Here is a 20866-nt window from a genome sequence, read left to right on the forward strand (position 1 = left end):
TGCCATAAATGAACTGTGACAAATTCACTGTGATAGGATTGTATTTTCCAGAAGTGAATATAAATGCAAGCAACTTTCCTCTTTTCCTACTAGACTGCAGTTCTATTTTATTTACTGGTCTTTTTTCTTCTGCTGTTCTCCATGAAAAGAGGCACAGAGAAAATAATACTACCCAAGGTTCCAAGTCCAGTCCATCTGTCTCAAAGTACTACTATAAAATTTTCAGAAGTACAGAGTGAGGAGCAAAATAAGAACATATTCTTGCCCTGATAATATAATCATTAGACAGCAGAAACAGGGGGAAATAAAAATAGCTGTCTTCCAGCATGAGTTTTAATCCTAAAAGACTGTAGGTACTGCAGCATCAATACTGATTGAGAGTCAAAGATGGGAAACAGTATAAGTGGCTATTCTGATCCACTGATGAAAATAGTCCCTGTTTATGAAAGAGCTTTTTAGAGCACACTGGAACTGCTCAGCTTTCATTGCTTCCTGGGTAGTTCACATAAAGGACTCAAACTGTCAGTAGTTTATGACATGGTTGTGCACAACATTTGATAGTAGTATCCAAAAGGATAATTCCAGAATACTTAAAATAATACCACTTTGTCCAAAACTATAAGATACAGTATTTCATGTCCAAGAGGAATCATAAAATGGTAAATCTCAGGAAATGTTATACTTATGTTCTAGCTATGTTCTAGTCTAGACATTCTTGGATGCTTCTCTGAATTTTGATGTTTACCCCTTGCAATTAAATAAGAGCTAAAAGAATTATGATGGAGGAGCTTGCTGTATGTCATCTCAAAATATTCTCCATTTCAGTAGCTTTCAGCCTGCCATGAAAAGCAAATTAGACCAGAGAAGTTCACAAAAGATAGCCAAGAGAAATGCTCATTATTATTAGGCTGCAGTTATTGTGGAGGAGATCCAAGCTCCATGGACAATTTTAGTCCAAAAATTGAAGAAGGATTTTTGGTTTTTTTTGCCCGAGCTCCAGTGTAAATATAATTTAAGTAAGGGGCTCTGTGGCCTGTGTTACTCCTGTGTTACACAGGAGATCAAAGAGATCATTACAGAGGGTTGCTTTGGTCTTTTCACTGTAACTCAGACAAAGCTTTGGTCTTTTCACTGAAACTCAGACAAAGCTGTCCACACAACAGAGCTGAACATGTCCATGTGTGTTCGGTTCTGTGCAGAGCTGAACTTGTGTCTCGCATTAGAGAATTTAATTCTGTGCATCTCTGGACCTTGTAAAGGACACCATGGTCCCATTTAAAAACAGTCATGGCTGAATGATTCCTTAGATGAATATTTTCTATTTTCTTCTTTGTTCTAGTTATTCCTGAAAAGTCGGTGAAGGAAATTACAAGAAACCCTGGAACAGCTAAGGACACAATTAAGAAACTTCTTGCACATAAGAGCAGTGTGAAAAAGCATAAAACAATCAAGAATGCAATCTCAGAAGCAGCTGTGACACCACCTTCTAAGACCCACTTGCAGCTGCTGGACTATGAAGGTGGTATTGATCTCGGTGGGAGCTACAGTGAGGAAGAGAAAGAAACTGTAGCTGCTGCAGAAGAGGAGGCAGAAGAGTCAGATGAAGAGGAGAAGGAAGATTTTGAAAATCAAATTGATGAACGAAGCCTTAGAGGGGATGTCTTTTGTAAGTTTCTTTTTTTAAAAAAATATTTGGTTTCAATATGTATATTTATAAACATGTATAAACATCAAAAAATCATCACAAAACGTTATAAACACTATCAGAATTACTTGTAGGAAATGAATCATAGAATCAGAGGATGGTTAGGTTCTCTTTAATGCTTTTGAAAATACATTTGAAAACTTTGAAAAACACAGCAACAAATTGTACAGTGTATTGGAACTAGATGATCTTTAAGGTCTCTTCCAACCCAAGTGATTCTATTATTATAAATGGTTTTTGGTACAGTTTTCTTAGTCAAACATTCTTGAAGGTAGTGGCAAAAATAATTACCATGAAAAACACACACTGTCAGTAGTTCATTCATTATATTTTCTCTTTCCAAAGTATAGGAAAATAATAAATACTATCCCACAGCCATTAAAACTATAACAATGAAAATGAAAAAAATTAGGTTAACATTCAGTTTATTGCTATTTAACCTAGAAAGAGAGATAAGTATATGTTTTTAAAGGAACAATAATTTTAAAGTCCTCTGGAAAAAATGGTCTGTAATATTGTAATTCTATAAGACAGCCAAAAAAATTGCAATTATTCACTTACATTGGAGAATACAAGCATCTTTGCCAAAGGCATGCTCCTAAAATTGCCCCCTTTTTTTTTTTCAGTGATAATTGGCTTGTTTCAGTTTAAGCTAAGGACATAGACTAATATTGCTTCCTTGAATTATGCTAGGGAGCTGATAAACAGAACAAAGTCAGGACTTTGCTCACCAATCTCCTCCCTTCCTGCAAATATTAACAGCAAGTGCTAATGGAATGTTTCAAGTTTGCTGACAACACCAAAGTGGGGAGAATGACCCATTCATTGAAGGGCAGCACTGCTGCTAAAGGGAGCTGGCCAGGCTGTGGAGGTAGACTGACAGGAACAATATGAAATTCAACAAAAGCAGATGGAAAGGGAGAGAAAAGCCTCCTGCAACATTATGGATTTGGGATGACTGCTCAGGAAAATGCTTTAAAGTAAAAGGCAAGTTTTGCACTTCCCATTACAAGACAGATGAGGACACACTAGCATGAGTCTAGCAGTGCTCTACTACATAATTTTTTTCAGCTTTGAGAGGGGAGGGCTAAGAAGAGATCTTAATGACTTTAGCTATTTAATGGAATGTAACAGGGAAGGAATGGACAAGCTTTTCTTGAAAATATACAGCAATAGGACAGGAAGTGATGAATGCAAGTTGGAAGAAAAGAAAAATTCTCATTAGATACAATGAAAAGACCATTTCACCATGAAGGTGGACAAAATTTGAGACGGGTATGCAGAGAGGTTGTGAAATGGCTATCCTTGCAGATATTCATAGTATGACTGAACTAGGCACTGAGCAATACCCTGATCAGGAAGTCAGACTAGGTAACCTAAAAATGGCTCTTCCAACCTACATGAGCCTGTAATTCATTCTATGTTTTCAACCAAGCATTTCAAAGTAGTTTAGAAAATAATGAGTGTAGAATGGATTGGCTTTCTCTCTTGTACTGTAAATACATAATGCCACAATTCAGTAATCAGTAATATTTCTAAAAAACCAAACCAGCTACTACCTATCTGCATACAAAAAGAGATTTCTGTTCATCAGCTTTTAACCAGGTGAGATGGTGACAAATGTCTGACTAATGGTGCCATGCTTCCCAAGTGGAGGATTCTGTACTCAGGATGTCACTCTCCCTTTGGCCAGCCACACCTAAGCCCCAGACTACATCTTTATTTAGCCTTTCATCCCTGACTAGCATGTGCCACCTCATCTGAAGAAGTGGCCCTTCCATCTTCTGAGGATGCTCTCCTAAATTACTTACCTTAAAGAGGCATCAGGTGCAGGAGCTGATGCTGAATTGGGGTTGAAGTTTTTGCTGTACGGCAAACTACCCTTGGGGTTCATCCTTGCTGTCCTGCCAAATTCATTTGAGAGTCTCAGAGCAAAGGACTGAGGGACTTGCCTCTGTTCTCCCACAAGAAGCAACAAAACCCAGGTCTTCTGATGGCCATACTTTTACATTTAGAGAACTGTGTTTCACACACTTTTCTGCCAAAATACTATCCTGAAGAAGGACATAACTCTTCCCAGTTATGATAATTGATCCAAAGCTGGCCATAATTTTACAGAAACTGTGGAGAAATGAGTAGAAGACAGTTGAAATATATATGTTGATGTTTATCAAGGTTGGGTTCTCAGGTACTCAGGCTTCCTCATGAGGGTAAGCTAATGGGGAGCCTGTGTGTGGTGGTGTGGATTGACAGATAGCTTGGGCTGAATGTGATTAGACTGGGAGGTACTCAAAAGATTGAGTAATTAACAGCAAAATGCTTGTGGAACATGAAGGGAGGTTTACCCTTGGCAAGAGTGTTTTCCCCTGCAGTTGTGATTTCTGTAGGGTTAAAAGCTCTTATTTCTTAACAGGATTGTGGGAATATTGCTGTTCTTGCCCTTTTAGGGGTATAGTATTAATAGGTTATGTTAATATTTACTGTAAATAATAAATTAAATATTTATAAATAATACTCTTGTTAGATATAGCTATATTTATTCAAAATTTTGTGCCATAAAGGACTTTGGCGTTTTTTGCTTCCTCAATTATGAGGCAAGGCAGCCTGTTGAAAATAAACAAAAAACAAACCCAAGTCAGCCCTTCAAGGATGGATGGATGGATGGATGGATGGATGGATGGAACTCAGCCATCTCAACAGGTGTCTTTTTCAGCCTGCTTGGACAGGTCAGGATGGATTGCCAGGAATATTGCCCCAAGGGTAGGACCACCCTAGGTTTTGGTTAAAAGAACAGAGGGCTCTGCTCTCTCTGTCTGGTGATGCAAGTGGAACTTGGTCTCCTGTACTGGGCTTCATGACCTGATGAAATTGCAAAAGGGGTGTTATGCAACCTTCCAGTTGAGTGTACTCAGTGCTACACAACTTGAATGCACTAATTTTGAAGACTTCAATTTGAGCGAGGGCCCAAAGGGAAAATCCTTTGTCCATAGAAAAATCCAAATAATATATTGTTGTTGTGATGATTGGTGAGGTTCTTTTTCAAAGACATTCCCAACAAAAGCAGGACATTTGAACACCATATACCTGGGCTAGGCAGAGAGGCAGAGTCTACTTGTTCCTACAAAAATTACCATTACAGCTGATGGCAGTAGCAATGAATATTATGGGTTGAAAATATTAAAGCATTGGGGTTCATCTGTATTTTTGCCTATACTGCCTTTGTTCCAGCCACATTTGGGTGGAATTTTCCCTTACAGATCTAAGAGATTTATGTGCTGAATTTGTTAGAGAGATTTTTATTTTGCTAGGGGATTTTGGCAGAAAGTTGCTGTGCTGCTTCATGAAGAGATAGCAGCCTGTCCAAGATTTAGTTTCATTAAGTTTGTGAACTCTGTATAATCTGTGGCTTTCTTGTTTGATACCAACTGTGATTCAAGGACTTAAAGCATTATGCCATTTTCATTTCAGGATACATTACTCAACCGTGTTTTCTTTCCTTTTAAATTTCCATGTGTTGTACTTGATCCTTGTTATCACAAAAATTCAGTCATGATTCAGAAGCTTAATTGCTTGAAAATTTGGCTTTAAAAACACTTTCAGTTTTAATGATATTGAGTGATCCTTCAGAGAACATCATTTACTCAAATTTACAGCTCATAAATTTGTACATTTTTCCTCTCTTTGCTGATGTCTATTCAGCAGATTCCTTTACTACAACATTAAATTCCTGCAAATAATCCCCTCAAGTATTCACATAGCATCTGCCTTTTGTATTATTAATATTGGTATTGTTTGTCTTCTGGGAAGAGTAGTTAATTAGGAAAACTAGAAAAGTCTCTTTAAATTGATTTATTATTTTATCATAGTAGTTTTACTATGTGATAAATACATAGGGAGCCATAGAAAAATAATGTAGGAAAAAGGGGAAATAGTATATGGAGATAGAAATTACTGAAATAGGCCCAACTCCTGAAATACTAGACCTTCATGAGAATTGCTATTTACCATTTAAAAAAAAAACCCCACACAATAGTTAAAGACGGCAAAGTGAAGCCCACAGCATTTAAGAAATGTCAAAATTAAGGTCATCAATGAAAACTTGACCTTTTTTTTTCTTATATTTTTGTATTTTATGATACAGTCTGAAATGATTTCAAATTACTGTTTTCCGTGGGATTCTTGCCTTGTCCAACGTGAAAGAAGGATCTGTCCTCCTGTGAAAGGGGCAGTTTAATAAATAGGAATATTTATTTTTAATAGACTAATTATTTATTGCTTTTATTATTAAGCATTAATTATTTATTCATTATTATTAAACAGTTTAATAAAAATGAGAGTAAACCATAGTATTGGAAAGCTCTTTATTACATGAGAAGTGCCTTTTCTTGTGTAGCCAAAGTACTTGGCTACATAAGCAATGATTGTAAAGATGTTACACTCAAGCTCCACTGAAATAATTAAACATAACCTTAATTCTGACATTTTAGTGCTTTTTGGCTACTATTGGTAATTCAGAATAGTTTTGCCAACTGCAACCAAATTCTATATTCTGTACTTCATCAGGTTATGAAATTCACATTGTGCTTAAAACTCCTGTAATTTCATGTAGCCATGGTATTACACAGAGACACTTCCTCTGGTAGCATCAAGAATGAAAAAGAGGGATTAGTATTTGGCAATACTAAAAGTGGACTGTTTCCCTTATGGCTTCACAGCTCTAGGTGCTGAACAAGAGAACTCCCTCACTTAATTTTATTTTTTTCTGGTAGTTATACCACCCTGTGAGCTATCAATACTCAGACCACAGCTCAGTTCATAGCTATACATGTCAGATATCTGGCAAATATAGTTCTTTCAGAGCAGGATGTGGTAGAAGAGAAGTGGGATATTCCTGTGAGTCAACACAGGAATAGTATAGTCTACACCATATATATAGGAAGGTTGTCTTAAATTTATTACATCTTACATTCTGCTTGATTTTTTTCACAGTTTTACAGAAAAACCCACTCTGTTTTTCTGTTTGTTTGTTTGTTGTTTTGGGGGTTGGGGTTTTTTGTTTTTTGGTTTTTTTTAATGTGCTTGATGACATCAATGGTTAAAAACATGGCAAAATGATAGTAAGGTGTTTGTAATTTAGAGATTACTTATTAGTTGTTGCTGCAGATAAGTAGATGGGAGGGCATCTGCAGTACAGAGAGAAGGAGGGACTCCATTGTGCCTGGAGTGGGACATATGTGTGCTTTTGTTGGTGAGCGTTTTTTCTTGGGAACGTGAGATGAGACCTGCCCTTCCACAAGACCACTTGACAGCAGAAGAGCTAAAAAGAGTAATTCTCTTAGAATTAGACTTATAGACTCCTGCCTATTACTTATGAGGGAGTAAACTTTGGATCTTGGCTATGTGTGAGGATGGTCTGATGTAAAATGTAGGCACTTTTCAAGCAGTAAGGTTTCTTTGAAACCTTTCTGTAAACTGAAAGTTTAGTTTCTCATAATGTGCAGCTGATATCTTTCAGTGAGTGCTAAACCTGATTGTAATGCCTGACTAAAAACAAAAATAGATTTGGAAACAAAACTGGACTCTTTTTATGCCCATGACAGTTCTTCACTTGATAGCACATGGCTACATCTGCATGTATCTCTCTCAAGTGAATTCAAGTGTAATTCCATAACTTAACAAATAAATCATTCTGGCAGCTGTTGTCTTCTGTTAAATCACTCCACTCTTTCCAGAACTGATCATATTTTAATAGCTGTCTTCATTTTGGCAAGGGTGTTCATAGCCTGAGCCTCTTTCACCAAGTATGAGGCCAAGTTTATGGCTTGAGAGTAAACATAACACCTAATCTGGATGTGCCTATTCCTAAATGTGCATATGTAAACAAAAAATAATATGGAGAAAGATGTACATTAATCCTTGCCTTAAGTATGAATATTATACAGGTGATCTATGCAATAGTCTGGATTGGGGGAAAGCTACAAGGACAACAAGAGAGGACACAATCCTGGCAACTCATCAGAAAGCTCATAAGATTGCATGAGTCTTCTTCCTCAGCTCAATCCAGCACTTCTGGAAGTGCCTCTGGGGCCTCTTTGTTAGTGTGTGTTTTCACTGGTGTACACAGAGCAATTTTTGGCAGTTTTCAAGGAGAAGAAAGGTTAAGTGGATGGCACAGCCTTTATGGTACTAGGAGGCTCTGGCTTACAGTCGCTTTTGAGTATATTCTTAAAATTGAGTATGTGTGAGCATGTTGGAGTATTTAAATGGAAAGCCCTAGCTTGGTCAAACTCATGGGAAAAAAACCCCTCCCCTCTGAACAAATGTGCATCTATGTGAAAGTTATGTCTTTTAAAATATTTGGCATCTGCATATAAGATACAATGCTGAATAGGAAAGAGTAATTTCCATAGCTCCAATCATCTGCTGTTTTTTGTGGAAGTCTGAGCTTTTCTTAGCACAGCTGCCCATGGGGTGTGGCTGACAAGTGAATTTCAGTTGTTTCAGGCTTTCCACTAATACATTCTCTAAGCAGTAATCCAAAGGCCTCATCCTCACTCCTCTGAAATGGCACTATTTAGGTCCTCCTCTTTTCATAGGTGCTCATGACTATATCACAGGGTATCATCTGCTTATGTGTTTGCAAAGGATAGAATACCAGTGAAAGCAGATCTTTCCCTTATCTCATGTGTGATTAGTTACTTACACAGGGTATGCATAAAGAGACCTATGATTATTTTTTCAGTGAGTGCACTTATCTATTAATCACTTAAAATAATACAAAAAAGCTTAATCATAGAAATTTTAAATAATTATACTAATTTATAGATTACTTAGCATAAACAAGAATATGTAAGCATCTACCTCACCAAACAGGAGGGGATTTCCCTTGCTCTCTGAGGCTGAGAAATAATGTTCCTTGACTAACTACCTGTCTCAGGCCAGTATCTTAGAGAACACCTCTAACGTTCATTGCCTGATTAGAGCAATGATTTAGAGATTGATTAGAGTTGATTTAGAGATTTTTCCAGTTTGGCACAAGATGCATCAACCAATTTTTACAAAATAACTTGCTCAGAGATCAGAACATCAGTGTGTGCTTACCAGCTGTAGCAGGGAGGGTGAGAAGGGGCAGGGCAGCTGCTGGAGGCTTTCTTCCCAGTGACAGCAGAGCTGGTAAGGTATGCAGGAAAGCAGAGAGTGTGCCTTCAGAAAAAGAACCTTCTAGGGCTTCTGTTAGAGCAGCACCAGCTATCACTGCCCTGAATACAGACCTGTGGGCCTTTGATGCCGTAATGTTTATGGCTTTTACAAAACCTCTGACATTATCAATTTTTTTGTTGGCAAACTGCTGCCAAGTCAGTGTCTCCGCTGTCTGGTAGAGTTCAGTTCAATTTGATCACTATAGCAAGAAAGCAGATCAGCCCACTGAAGAAAAATCAACATTTTATGACCTTGTGAATCTGTAATTCAATGGAGCAGTAGTTCCAGTGCTTATAGGTTAGAATGCTCAGTGCTGTGGAAAACAGTAATTTAAGAAAATTTTTAAAATTCAGAATATCCAACTGCAGTTAGGAATATGGGTTTGGCAGTGGAGTGGAAAATACATATACTGACTTATTTAAATAAATGATGTCAACTGGTATTAAGGAATGAAGTTCCATTTTCTGTTCCTGTGATGACTCAGTACTTGACAAGTTGTTTTCCCTAGTTCCCAAGGTAAAAGAAGCAGCTGCCTTTGGCCCTCACCTGGCACAGAGGAAAATTCCAGTGTCAAGACCAGAGCAAGAAGGTGGCTTATTTTTATCATACAGTATTTATTTTCCTGTGTATTGTATCTTTTTTGACAAGCTGTGTTAGCCAAGTCAGAACCAGTTTAAAAGCCTTTAACACAAACCAAAGATTTTGTGAACATGTTAGAGACAGTATCTGGCCAAACTATGCTACCAGTTGCAATGTGCCTTTTTCCAAGCATACTTTTACTGTTTATATCCCATGCATAGAAAGTTCCCCACATTAGAACTTGACTTGCAATTGAATTAAACTTGAATAGTTTCATAGACATGAAAAAATAAAGTAGCTTGTATTGTCTATAAAATTAAAAAGTTGCATAGCACACAGTAATCTTAAACAAACAAAATAGACAGATGCACTGGTCGACATTTTTTCCAATTTAGAAAGCAATAGTCTCAGAAACAATGGATTTATACAACAAAGTTCTCTAAATGCCATGTACTGCATGTCTCTGTCTCATGATAAAATACTTTAAAATAACAAAAAGGATGCTTCCTTCTGAAGAAATTCAGATGGCTGACATATTACTCTTAATTTGACCCGTCATGCTTGCATTGCACAGTGTTCCTGTGTTTGTGTGATGCTTTTCATCTGCACAGTCATGAAGGCTGTGCTGTGCTCTGGCTGACACCCTTTTCTGTGTGCTCTGAAGGTCAGCTGAGCTGGGCTGTTCCCAGCTCCACGTAGCTGAGAATCAGTCTTCTCGTGGGACGCCAGCTTCTCTCAAAGGATAGGACTGGAACTTGAGCTGATTGCACCTACAGCAGTGTAACAAACGGAGAACGGAGAGCTCTAGAGTTGGCAGATCTCAAACAATTCCTGATGCTAGAGTTCAGCACTAGCAGCTCCACCTATACTTGGGGATTTGCAGGCACTCGATTTACAGAAGTCACAGCATGTAAACTCATGTGCAGATGCCACATTGGCAGTAAAAAGACACTGAGATAAAGAACAAATTACTATGTAAATTCTAATATTTTGCTTTTTTGCAGCATCTAGATCAACACTGTCTGAATTCAGATTATAATTTTGAATGATCTGTACATGAATAATTGTATGAATAAAGAGCAAAATGTTTTAACAGTACTTAGGATATAGTGCTCCTATTATCTCTGCCAATTTTTTTCAGTTGATTGCAGCTTCAGTCGAGGGGTGTGTGACTGGAAACAAGATGCTGATGATGACTTTGACTGGAATCCTGCTGATCGAGATAGAGGTATTTACATATGTGCCATCTAGATAGGCTTTGACTTGATGGCTAACTCCCTCCAAAAAAAAAGGGGGTGGGGGGGAAACAGAATCCTGGACTTTTCTATCAGTGGGTTATCTTTATAAAAGAAGAAAGGGGGCTAGAAGGATGCTAGAAGTGGACAACATTTCTTTGAAATGTCCAAAGCAAATCGTAATCAGCAACATATTTCAACACAAATAAATCAAAATGTAAGAAAAATATTACAACATAACTGTTCAGAATTGCAAACTACAAGGCAGTGGAAACCTTATCAGCTATGTGTTGTGTCTCTCCAGGACTGGTAGGATATTTAATCACATATCTGTCATTTAGATGGATGTGGCAATATAGTCACCCACATGGCTTAAAAATCACTGGGATAACTGCTCAGAAATTTCAAACTCTGTAAGACAAACTCAGAATAAGCCAAAAGCAAAGGGCCTATTCAAGAGCAATCAATACATGAACAGGTACCAATGGGAGCCTGCTAAAACCTGAGAAACGGCTCCATGAGAGCAATGTGGGGCTGCTGAGTGGGTGTATATAAAAAGGTGGGGCTGGACAAGTTTGTTTGAAAGGATCTCTCTTTTCCTTATGACACAGAAATGTTGTGGAAGTTGTTGCAGTAGTGACCAGTGGATCCTACAGATCCTGCAAGCTGCTTATACCAGTTCCCACATGCTCATTCTCTCCCTCTTCTCTGAGAGTCTTTCCATGTTAGTCTTTCTTCACTAAACCTTCCTCTCCTGCTCCATAGAATTCCCTGAATCCCTTCTCTGTGTTGTAACTTCCAAAAAAACCTTACCCTGGCCTTATCCTGTCTCGCTGAACTTCCATCTGCTGATTATGACTTCATTTATGGCCCCAAATGTTTTATTTATTAAGATTTTGTGTGTGTCTGTCCCTTCATTGGTCTTCCCAGACTTGGGAAATAAGCTGTCAGTTCCCTTGTGAATTTGTCATCGATGCAGAGGACACTGGAGAGAATATTAAGCTAGCTCAAATACTGAAAGAATCTGACCAGAGAGGCACGGCAGCATGTTTCAGACTGTTGCATTTGAAAAACAGATGGTTTTGCCTTCAAAAGGAAGAATGACTGTAATTGCCAGTGAAATATGAACTCATCTCCTCTGTAAACTGTACAAGATTTTTCCTTGCTAAGTAAACTCCCTGCTGCTTTTCTCCAGTGGTATTTTAAATTATTCAAGTACACTAGCTTCAACTTCCCCTTATTTTCTTAGCAAACATGTATTCAAATTGCTAATAAATAACACAAGTGTGTTAAAGATGATTTTTAAAAAATTCTTTTCTTTTTACAAGGTGATGGCTACTACATGGCAGTGCCAGCTTTTGTGGGGCACAAGAATGATTTGGGGCGTCTAAAACTTCTCCTCCCTGACCTCAAACCAAAGAGCAGCTACTGCTTGATTTTCAGTTATCGGCTTGCTGGGGAGAAAGTGGGAAAGCTGCGAGTGTTCCTGGCAAACAAAAAAACTGCTCCTGTCTGGGAAGAGAGCAAAGGAAAAGACGAAAAGTGGAGAACTGGAAAAATAGAGATATTTCAGGGGGCTGAAACAACGAACAATGTAAGTACAACAGTTTATAGGCCAACCACCATGACAAACATGCTGGTTTAATTTCCTAATTCTCAAGTGTTCCACCAACTGTTTTATAGATATCAGCAATCAAAAGGCTTATCTGAAATGGCAAACAGTAGCCCACATTTTAGGGGGTATAAAAGTCATCACCTGATTGTAATTTCAGAACTGAATCACCCCAGTTGGTTAGAATACTGATGCCAGTAATTCCGTCATTTTGTAAAAATACTGCATCACATGATGAATTAACACAAGTAATCAAAATCTGGCCTTAATAGCTCATGCAACAGAAGCATACATACATGCCTGGAAACATGAAGTTTCATTTCATTCAAACTACACTAAACCAGACCATTAGAGCAAAAGCAGACATCATGTATCATCAAAGGGAGGTCATCACCTTAGGAGCAGGGCATACTAACAGGGAACACTGATGGATACCTGACAACTGCCTCAATCAGGACTTCAGCCAGTTTCTCCTTGAAATTCTGGGGCCTGATTTCCATTTGTGTGATGGAACATTTTCAGTGCTGTGCAAAGACTTGTGCTGAATAATGAAATACAGTGAACATAAAGGAAATGCAAGCCCTTTTCAAGGTCCTTTGCACAGCTGGAATGATGTAGAAAAGCTTTTAAATAAATGAGAATCAGACTATAAAATAAAAACCCAGATATCCTATTCCTAAAAATAATCCTCCTCTTTATAGTATACATACTATACTCAATACATACGAGAGACTGTAAATCTATATAGAATATACACACAAAACCTGAGGATCCAAACCAATCAGAAATGAACAGTTGTAATATCTTCAGTAAATTAAATGCATGAGCATCATATGCTGTGATAAAACTACATTATTATAAGAGGATTTCACTCAATTTGCATTTTTTGTACAATAACAGTGAATAATCTTATTAAAGTAATCCATCTAGTATTGTAAATCTGTGCAAAGGATTTAAAATCTACTTCAAATAATGCATAAAAGCTTTAAAAATGGCAAAGATTCAAGTCATTAAGTCCTGTGTTGTAATAAAATATTCTTCCTTTATAGCATTATAACTAATTAAGAGTTAATAAATGGTTGGATAAACTACATTTTCATCCTTAATACTTATCTTTTCTTATGACAGGTCACTTTTGAATCAGAACGTGGGAAGGGTAAAACTGGAGAAATTGGAGTGGACAATGTTGTACTAATTTCTGGTCTATGCCCAGAAGATACCTGATAATGGACATTTGAGTATACCAGATTGAATCCTATTTTTCACATTTGCCTTATTAGCAGTGTATTTTTGTATTCTTTTCTTCATAAAAAAACAAAACTATAAAATTGTGCCTTGAATCTAATGCAACAATGCAAACAGACTGATGTGCAAGATGCAGATTACACTTTTTAATAGTTCTTCTAACTTTAATACATGCATTGAGTGTAACACTACTGTATTTTATATTTCAAGGTCAGGGTTTCTGAAGTATTATTTGTCTAGCTTTTTTACAAATTCTACATGCTTTTATTTCTTAAAAATCTTCTTGAGGCTATTCATTAATCTTCTATTTCATTTCTTCTACTCCATAAGAACATAAAGCAGTGTTTAAAAGAATGTTACTACTTCTGGTGACATAATTAACTTCTTAGTGGGTATGTTCCAAAAATCAGTATCCATCACCCTGTGTGCAGTAAGGTAATCACACACAGAACCAAGGTGTTTGTTTATTTAAATACTTGTGCAAAGATGAGTGCTAGGTAAATCCACAAAGCCAGCACACCAAGCAGGAATTAACTGACCACTATTTATATGTTGTTAATCTTGATATATTCCACTTACCTAATATATATTCAGTGTTTACTACTCTACTATTGCTGAGTTGTGCTGAGCTGGCTTCTTATCTTGGGCAGCCTGGTGGCCTCCAGTGTTCACTATTGTACTATTGCTGAGCTGTGCTGAGCTGGCTTAGTTAATTCCTTCTTATCTTGGACGTACTGCAGTAGCACACCCTTCCTCCCAAATTTTTTTACCCCTCTGGGTCTGTGATCTTTGAAACATGTCAAGCCCCAATCTTTAATAAATTAATTCTATTGACAAATAATTTATCTTAGACTTGAGGTAAATATTCAATCTATTGAACAAGTGGGAAGAAAGTGACCATTCCCTTTTTGATGGAGCTAAGCAAGTTTTAAGTGGATTCATGTCTTTGAGGAATATTTTTATTACCAATAAAGTATGTAAAATACCGTGATTGTCATCAGTGTCTTTGAGTCACACAAATCAGTGTTAAGAAATGATCCCTTTACAGTTTTATAACCAATTTATGTTCACCATTAACAGATGATGTTACCAACTGGCAGGGAAAAACAAGAGCAAAAAGAATGACCCATTATTAATGTTTAAGAAGCTTCACATTATGTACTGACCTTCAGGAACAAAAGGCTCCTGCTGGATTGCAGGCCTACTTTATCCCATTAGAGGTGAGAAAGAATGATTTTCATTGTCCAGGAGACAGTATGACCTAGTGGCCACAAAATCAGGCTCCTCTTACACAATTGAAAAAAATAATCTTTGTTGTGAGTTCCTTCATGACCCTTCAAATATCAGCAAGAGGAGTGGGGATTATCCACCATCCCCAGGAGCAGGAAGGTGAGCAGAACTTTCCCCCACAGAGCAGGAGCTGCCATCCACTGCCATGCTTGCCCATGCTCACAAGTGCATGTCAATGTAAACAGACACATTTGAGAAGGAACCACAATCCACGTTACATCTTTTCTGAAAGGCAGTCTAATGACAATGCTGTGGAAGAGAAGAACATTATTTTTGTGTTGTGATGTCTGCAGAATGTACTTAATGGTCTGAATTCTCAGAGAACAGAGAAACCCATGGAAAAGCCCTTTGGTTCAGGCAATGTTCAGTTAAATACGTGTGCATACATTTTCCTCTTGGTTAGCTCTGTGTATCTCCTTCCAGCCCAGCTGCTCACTGTTTATTCTTAGTGGCTCTCTTATCTTAGTTTTTGTATGAAGAAGGGCACATCCAAAATGATTGAATAGAATTTTGTACTACAACACTGAAGAATTTTGAAGAATTCAGCCTATGAATCTAAGCTTTTCAACAAAAACACTACACCCGTTCAAACACCTTGAATTGGACTCATGAAGCAAGTCAGGGATGCTTGAGAGATTTCTTGTTGAAACACAGTATTTTTGCACTGTGCACACAGTAAACACAATGAACATGGAGCTAATATTTATTTATTGTGGGTTGAATCATAGCCCACCATGAATCATCACTGGGACCAATACTTTACTGGTAGAATTCCATCCAAAAGTCAAGTCAAAAAGATTTTGTATTCCATGGAATGAGTAAGAAAATTATTTGCACAGATCCGTACCAGCAAACTGCAATAGATGCCATAAGGCTTTCTGTAGTAGATGCAGAAATGGTTTCTTATTTTTTTGCAATGGATTATCATACAAGAGATAGCTTGCATCATACAGATCATAATTCTAGCATAATAAGTTCTAGCATTTTTTTTGTGAATAAATTCAAAGATAGCTTCTGCAGAAGGAGCAAAATAAATCCATTCTGTATAGGCAATCATATAAACCACATCAGCGCATCAGCAAATTAACTGTTATTGTTTGCAACATTCATTCTGAATTTACAGATTCAGAATTCATTCTGAAATTTGCCCTTCTGCTAAGAGCAAAACCTACATGTTTCTCCTTCAGATGAAAACAGTTAAAGGATGTATTATGCCTTTAGTCACTAATGCCTCAAAATGTTCCTGACAATTTTCCATTACTGTGAAATCCATTATCTGCTTGATTATTTTAGACAGCAAGGAAACTGCACTGGCAGTATTTGAGCAAGTTAAAGTTACGCTGTAATCAAGTGGTTTGAACTTTGATAACATCATTTGTAACTCCTAAGTCTGATAACACACTTTAGAGACTACTCTGCCTGCATGTTAATGGAAAGAAAAAAGCTTCCAGCTAATTGCCCAAGTCTATACTGATCCTTTAAATGCTACTCAACAGATGTGATCACTTAATCTTGAATGTTGTAACAAAAGATTTGAATCACTTTTCTTCAGCTGCCAAAGAACTAACAGGGGCATTTCATTTTGACCACGGTGAATACATGGAAATGCTGAGGCATGTTCCCAAAAGATGGTTATCTTTTAACCTGCAGTTGAAAGGAACTTAAAACATTTTCCAGCTACTAGATGTTATTTTATAGATTAAAAAAATATTCCCAAATGCAATTTTTCAGTATCAAAAAGATCAAAATAATGAAGAGAGGTTTTTCAAGGACTACTGCTCGTACTTACTTCATAATTGCTATATTGTTAATGACAGATTCATACAACTGCATGTACTAGAGGTATTGTAACTCATGACAATATATTGATGAAAAGGTAAATAGCAATGAAGCGTGAGTAACCTACTTGGTCATAAGTGCAACTGTTACATTAAAGCTCATCAAAGCGTAAGATTTTTATTAGAAAAGAATTTCTAATTTAAACGGTTACTAACCTCTCAAACACCTGACTTCAAAGTTTGATTTCAACAAAATTATACATACAGTCTCTCGGACCTCCCCAGGTCTTCAGGAAGGATACATTATACAACTGTTGAGAGAACTGATTATTAATTTTTTACTTGGGGAATACTAAGGTGGGGAATATTTAGTCTTCTGTGATTCAGTGATTATTTTAATAGCCTGATACTCTTAAAACCTCTTAATTTCTTTGTATTTCTGTAATGCCATATACCAATTTCTATTTCAGATACACTGCTGAGCAGAAACTTCTCTTTCAACAGATTTGAGAAATAATTTTAAAAGTGATCCTTTTAAGTCCTCAGATAAAAGCTAACTTCAATCACACATTTAGAGTGTTTTATTGATTAATCTAAAATGAATGGGAAATATTTCAAAGCTAAACATTATGTAAAATAATACAATATATGATAAGCAATTAGTGTATTTAATTTTGATAGAAGGTCTGAGTTAAAGGAAACAGTATGTCCCTAGACATGCCTTAAAACAGCATTTCATTCTTCTTTTTTATATGCTTCCTTTTACTTCCATGAAAAGATGGTGCTTCCCCAACAAGTAGGATGGGTTGCAGGAGCATTAAATAGCTCCTCATATATGTTCTGACAGGGCCCAATCCCAGCTCTCCCTCAAATGATTCCCATGAAGAGTCTGGGAGTCAAAATGCTCCAAGAATGACTCCCAGGAGGCAGTTCAAATACAGAACTGCCACGTTTTTTTGGTAGAGGAGGTGACATGTTTATTTTTCTGCTTTTGTTCTTTAGAAAGACAGTAGCAAAGTTAGCAGCTCACTGAGGCACTTGAAACCTTTGTCTAGAGCTGACCATCTGATCCATCGCTTTCTACTCCTGTACAGTGCTTGACTTTGATGCCCAAAATCTGTTTGCTGAACTGGACACCTCTGGGGCTCAGTCAGTAAATCTGACTTAGTCAAATAAAGCCATCAACCAGAGTCTGACTTTGATTTCTGGCTGATAGCAGTTTAGTGTTAAATCCCTGGGGTTTGATTCACTGCAGGTTATTACAGTTATTGTAATCCCTGTGCTTTGACTCAGTGCAGTATTATATTTTCTTGCTATATTTGATATCTTAATTCATGGTATTTTTGTGCACTGCACAAGGATTTGTCTTCCCACTTGAAAAACAACTCAATTTACAATTATACAATACCTTAAAAACATAAGTCACAAACATGAAAAAATGTTACAAAATAATAATAAAAACTTTTAGAAATATATGCCATACAGTAATTAGAAACAATATATTTCAAAATCACCCACAAAAACACTATCCTTCCCTCATGCATTAATTTTATTCTAAACTAAGTAATGTTAACAGCTGATTTTAAAAGTGCTAGAACAGATACTGTACTCAAGAAAGCCACATGTTCACTTACAGTGAGTTAATCATTAGCATCACCTTCCTTCCCAGGATGTAAATATATGGGAGTCCTAATTTTCTTTGTCTTCTTTGAAATTGCCAGGATTTTAAAATAGTTACCCTTTGTAGAGGCAAAGGGGCACTTGTGGACTGGCCCAAGTATGTGCACTATTGAAAATGCATGTGAAGGTGTGAATAGCAAAAAAATAATGTTTGCCTCTATGGTTCAAGAGAGTTAAGCTGAGAAGGTGGCTGCACAGAGTCTTGTGATACTGAGTGACTGTGCAAGCAAATGGGATATGAAAATTAATTGTGGGTCACCACAAGTCATGGAATAGGAATAAAGAATCAATCTACTTTATATCAATATAGTCAGTGGCTCCAAATTAGCTAATACCTCTAAGGAAAATTATCTGGGAATGACTGCATTTTCTTCTGGAAACTCACTAGCACTGAAAAAGATACAATATATTTTTCCCATATTTCCTGTACTGGCATTGCAGTCCACCAAGTCATGTAGTGGTAGGACACAGGATCACTTTGTAGTTGATCTACTTGCTGGTTCCTTCACGAGAATCAATGGACTAACGTCACTGCCATTACTGCTTGAGAGCTTTCTTTAACATCCAGTGACTATTTCAAGAGCACTGTGTGTATAGAAACAACTCCAGGGCTGCCACAACAAATTCATATTTGGTTCACCAACACCAGACTGGTTCACTGCCTATGCATAGCAGAAAAGGAGAGAGAGACAGACAGCTGCTTATCTGAATTTCCCTCAAGTGAAGTTCTTCAGTGCTTAACTAAGCAAGTTACTCAGATGGCTTTATAACACTCCACTGCCTCTGGCAGAATTTCTTCATAATCCTCCAATTCAATTTCAGGTCTTCCAGGTGGTATGATACTCCCACCATGTACTGGAACTCCTGCCAGGAGGAAGAGCCAGGAAACATGGAAAATAGCTCTCATCAGCACTACCCAGTTAACTTTCTGTGCATCATCCTCATAATCCTAAATTCAGCACATTCCAGTGTTACAGAAAATGCACAGGAATCTCAAGATGTGGAAATAAACAGCACGGGCAGACACATCAGGAGAGCTGAGCAGCATTGCTGCATTACAGCATTAAGCTCATCCACTGCTCGGTGCTGGAGGCTTTATCTCATCACACAGAAGCAGCATCAGTTCAACTCCAGCCTAAAAAAATCCAGGGCCTCATCCACCTTCCTCTCAGAACTGGATCAGAGCCTAAAAATGTGAAAGTGACTTTTGAAATGAACAGCCGCTCAAGAAGTCAGTCTTTGTGTGAATCAATACACTTCAGATGCTGTGACTGAAAGTACTCCCATGAAATGAAATATGAGTCCCAAAGTATGGCCCAATTCCTCCATTTTCAGAGTCTATGAATATGACATTTATATACGATTCCCTTCCACATATCATTAAAGATGGAGGGAGAAGACTGTGCAAAACACTTAGGTCCCTATTTAATTTCATTTTATTTCAATATATTGCTTTGCCTCATATTTACAAGCCATATTATGGGATTTTATTCCTCACTTGCTAGTAGAAAGGTAGGGAGCCTTTTCAAGAACAGAATCACATTTCTAAATTTGGGGTTTTTTTTCTGGGAACTCTAAAATCAATACAATACCTTCAGGAAGGTAAAATCAGATTACTGACAGCAGAGGGCAACACAGATCTCATTAGTGAATAAAACCAAAAACATGTATTAAAAAATCATAGCAACATTTTATGGTGTCTGAGTATAAACCCCAGCATCATCTACAGATTTGCTGTAGAGCCAAAATTCTGGAAGTAGTAATCTCTTAAAAAGTAATTTTGAATGCCTATGTGAAATACATGTGAAAGAACAAAAGCAATGACAAACACCTTTACTTTGACTAAACTACATCTACCTTTAGATGTTTACTGCATAATCAGACATGTCCAGCAGAATTCATCATATTCACAAGCTGTAATCCTGTGAAATTTTATAATATTTATTTCCTTTAACTCTGTGTATACCAATAGGTCCATTTAGCATCCAAAAGACTAACTGGTTATACCAAAAGTAACGCAGTACCACGTTGAAAACAAGAAGTTTTACAATGTTTTTTTTCCTTTTGTTCTCTGTTAGCCTTAGTCTGAAAGTCTTTTACCTTGTGTGTCACACTGCTTTTCAAACCATGTTTGCTCAGGAAGGATCATATCATGACTGAAGCTGAAGTTTAAAATCACATGAATGTCATTTGTTTTTCATTCATCTTAGGGCTGAGAGTGTCATAAATACATGTTATAAAATTGGCTTTTTGCAAATATGAAAATGATTGCTATACGTATACTGTTAAAATCACTTTGCTTTTATTTCTGCTATTAACAAACCTTACATAGTAATAGCAGTAGCTAATATAGTTATGCATAAACTGTCTGCTTAGTTAGGATAACCAATAAACATGTACCAAGAACCCTGTTACTAATATGCCAACTATCAGCACTTGCCATCAGAAAAAAGTATAAACCAAAGCCCAAAGTAAAAGTAATAAAAAGAACTGATTAAAACACAGCCAAGAAACACGCATGCTCTAAAAACGCAAACCCAAA

At 37.1% G+C, this 20866-nt stretch overlaps 1 protein-coding gene across 1 annotated transcript in view; it reads left to right on the forward strand.

Annotated features, from left to right (window-relative positions):
* Positions 1-14518, forward strand: part of EGFL6 (EGF like domain multiple 6) — a 33531-nt gene extending 19013 nt beyond the window's left edge. The window contains exons 8-11 of the mRNA XM_063392855.1: positions 1340-1666; positions 10626-10712; positions 12048-12313; positions 13460-14518. Coding sequence (XP_063248925.1) covers positions 1340-1666; positions 10626-10712; positions 12048-12313; positions 13460-13555 — 776 coding nt within the window. The 3' untranslated portion in view covers positions 13556-14518. The remainder of the gene's footprint in view (positions 1-1339; positions 1667-10625; positions 10713-12047; positions 12314-13459) is intronic.
* The last annotated feature ends 6348 nt before the right edge of the window (positions 14519-20866 follow it).

Source organism: Prinia subflava, chromosome 3 (assembly GCF_021018805.1).
Source record: "Prinia subflava isolate CZ2003 ecotype Zambia chromosome 3, Cam_Psub_1.2, whole genome shotgun sequence".
In the NCBI taxonomy this organism is placed as follows: Eukaryota; Metazoa; Chordata; class Aves; order Passeriformes; family Cisticolidae; genus Prinia; species Prinia subflava.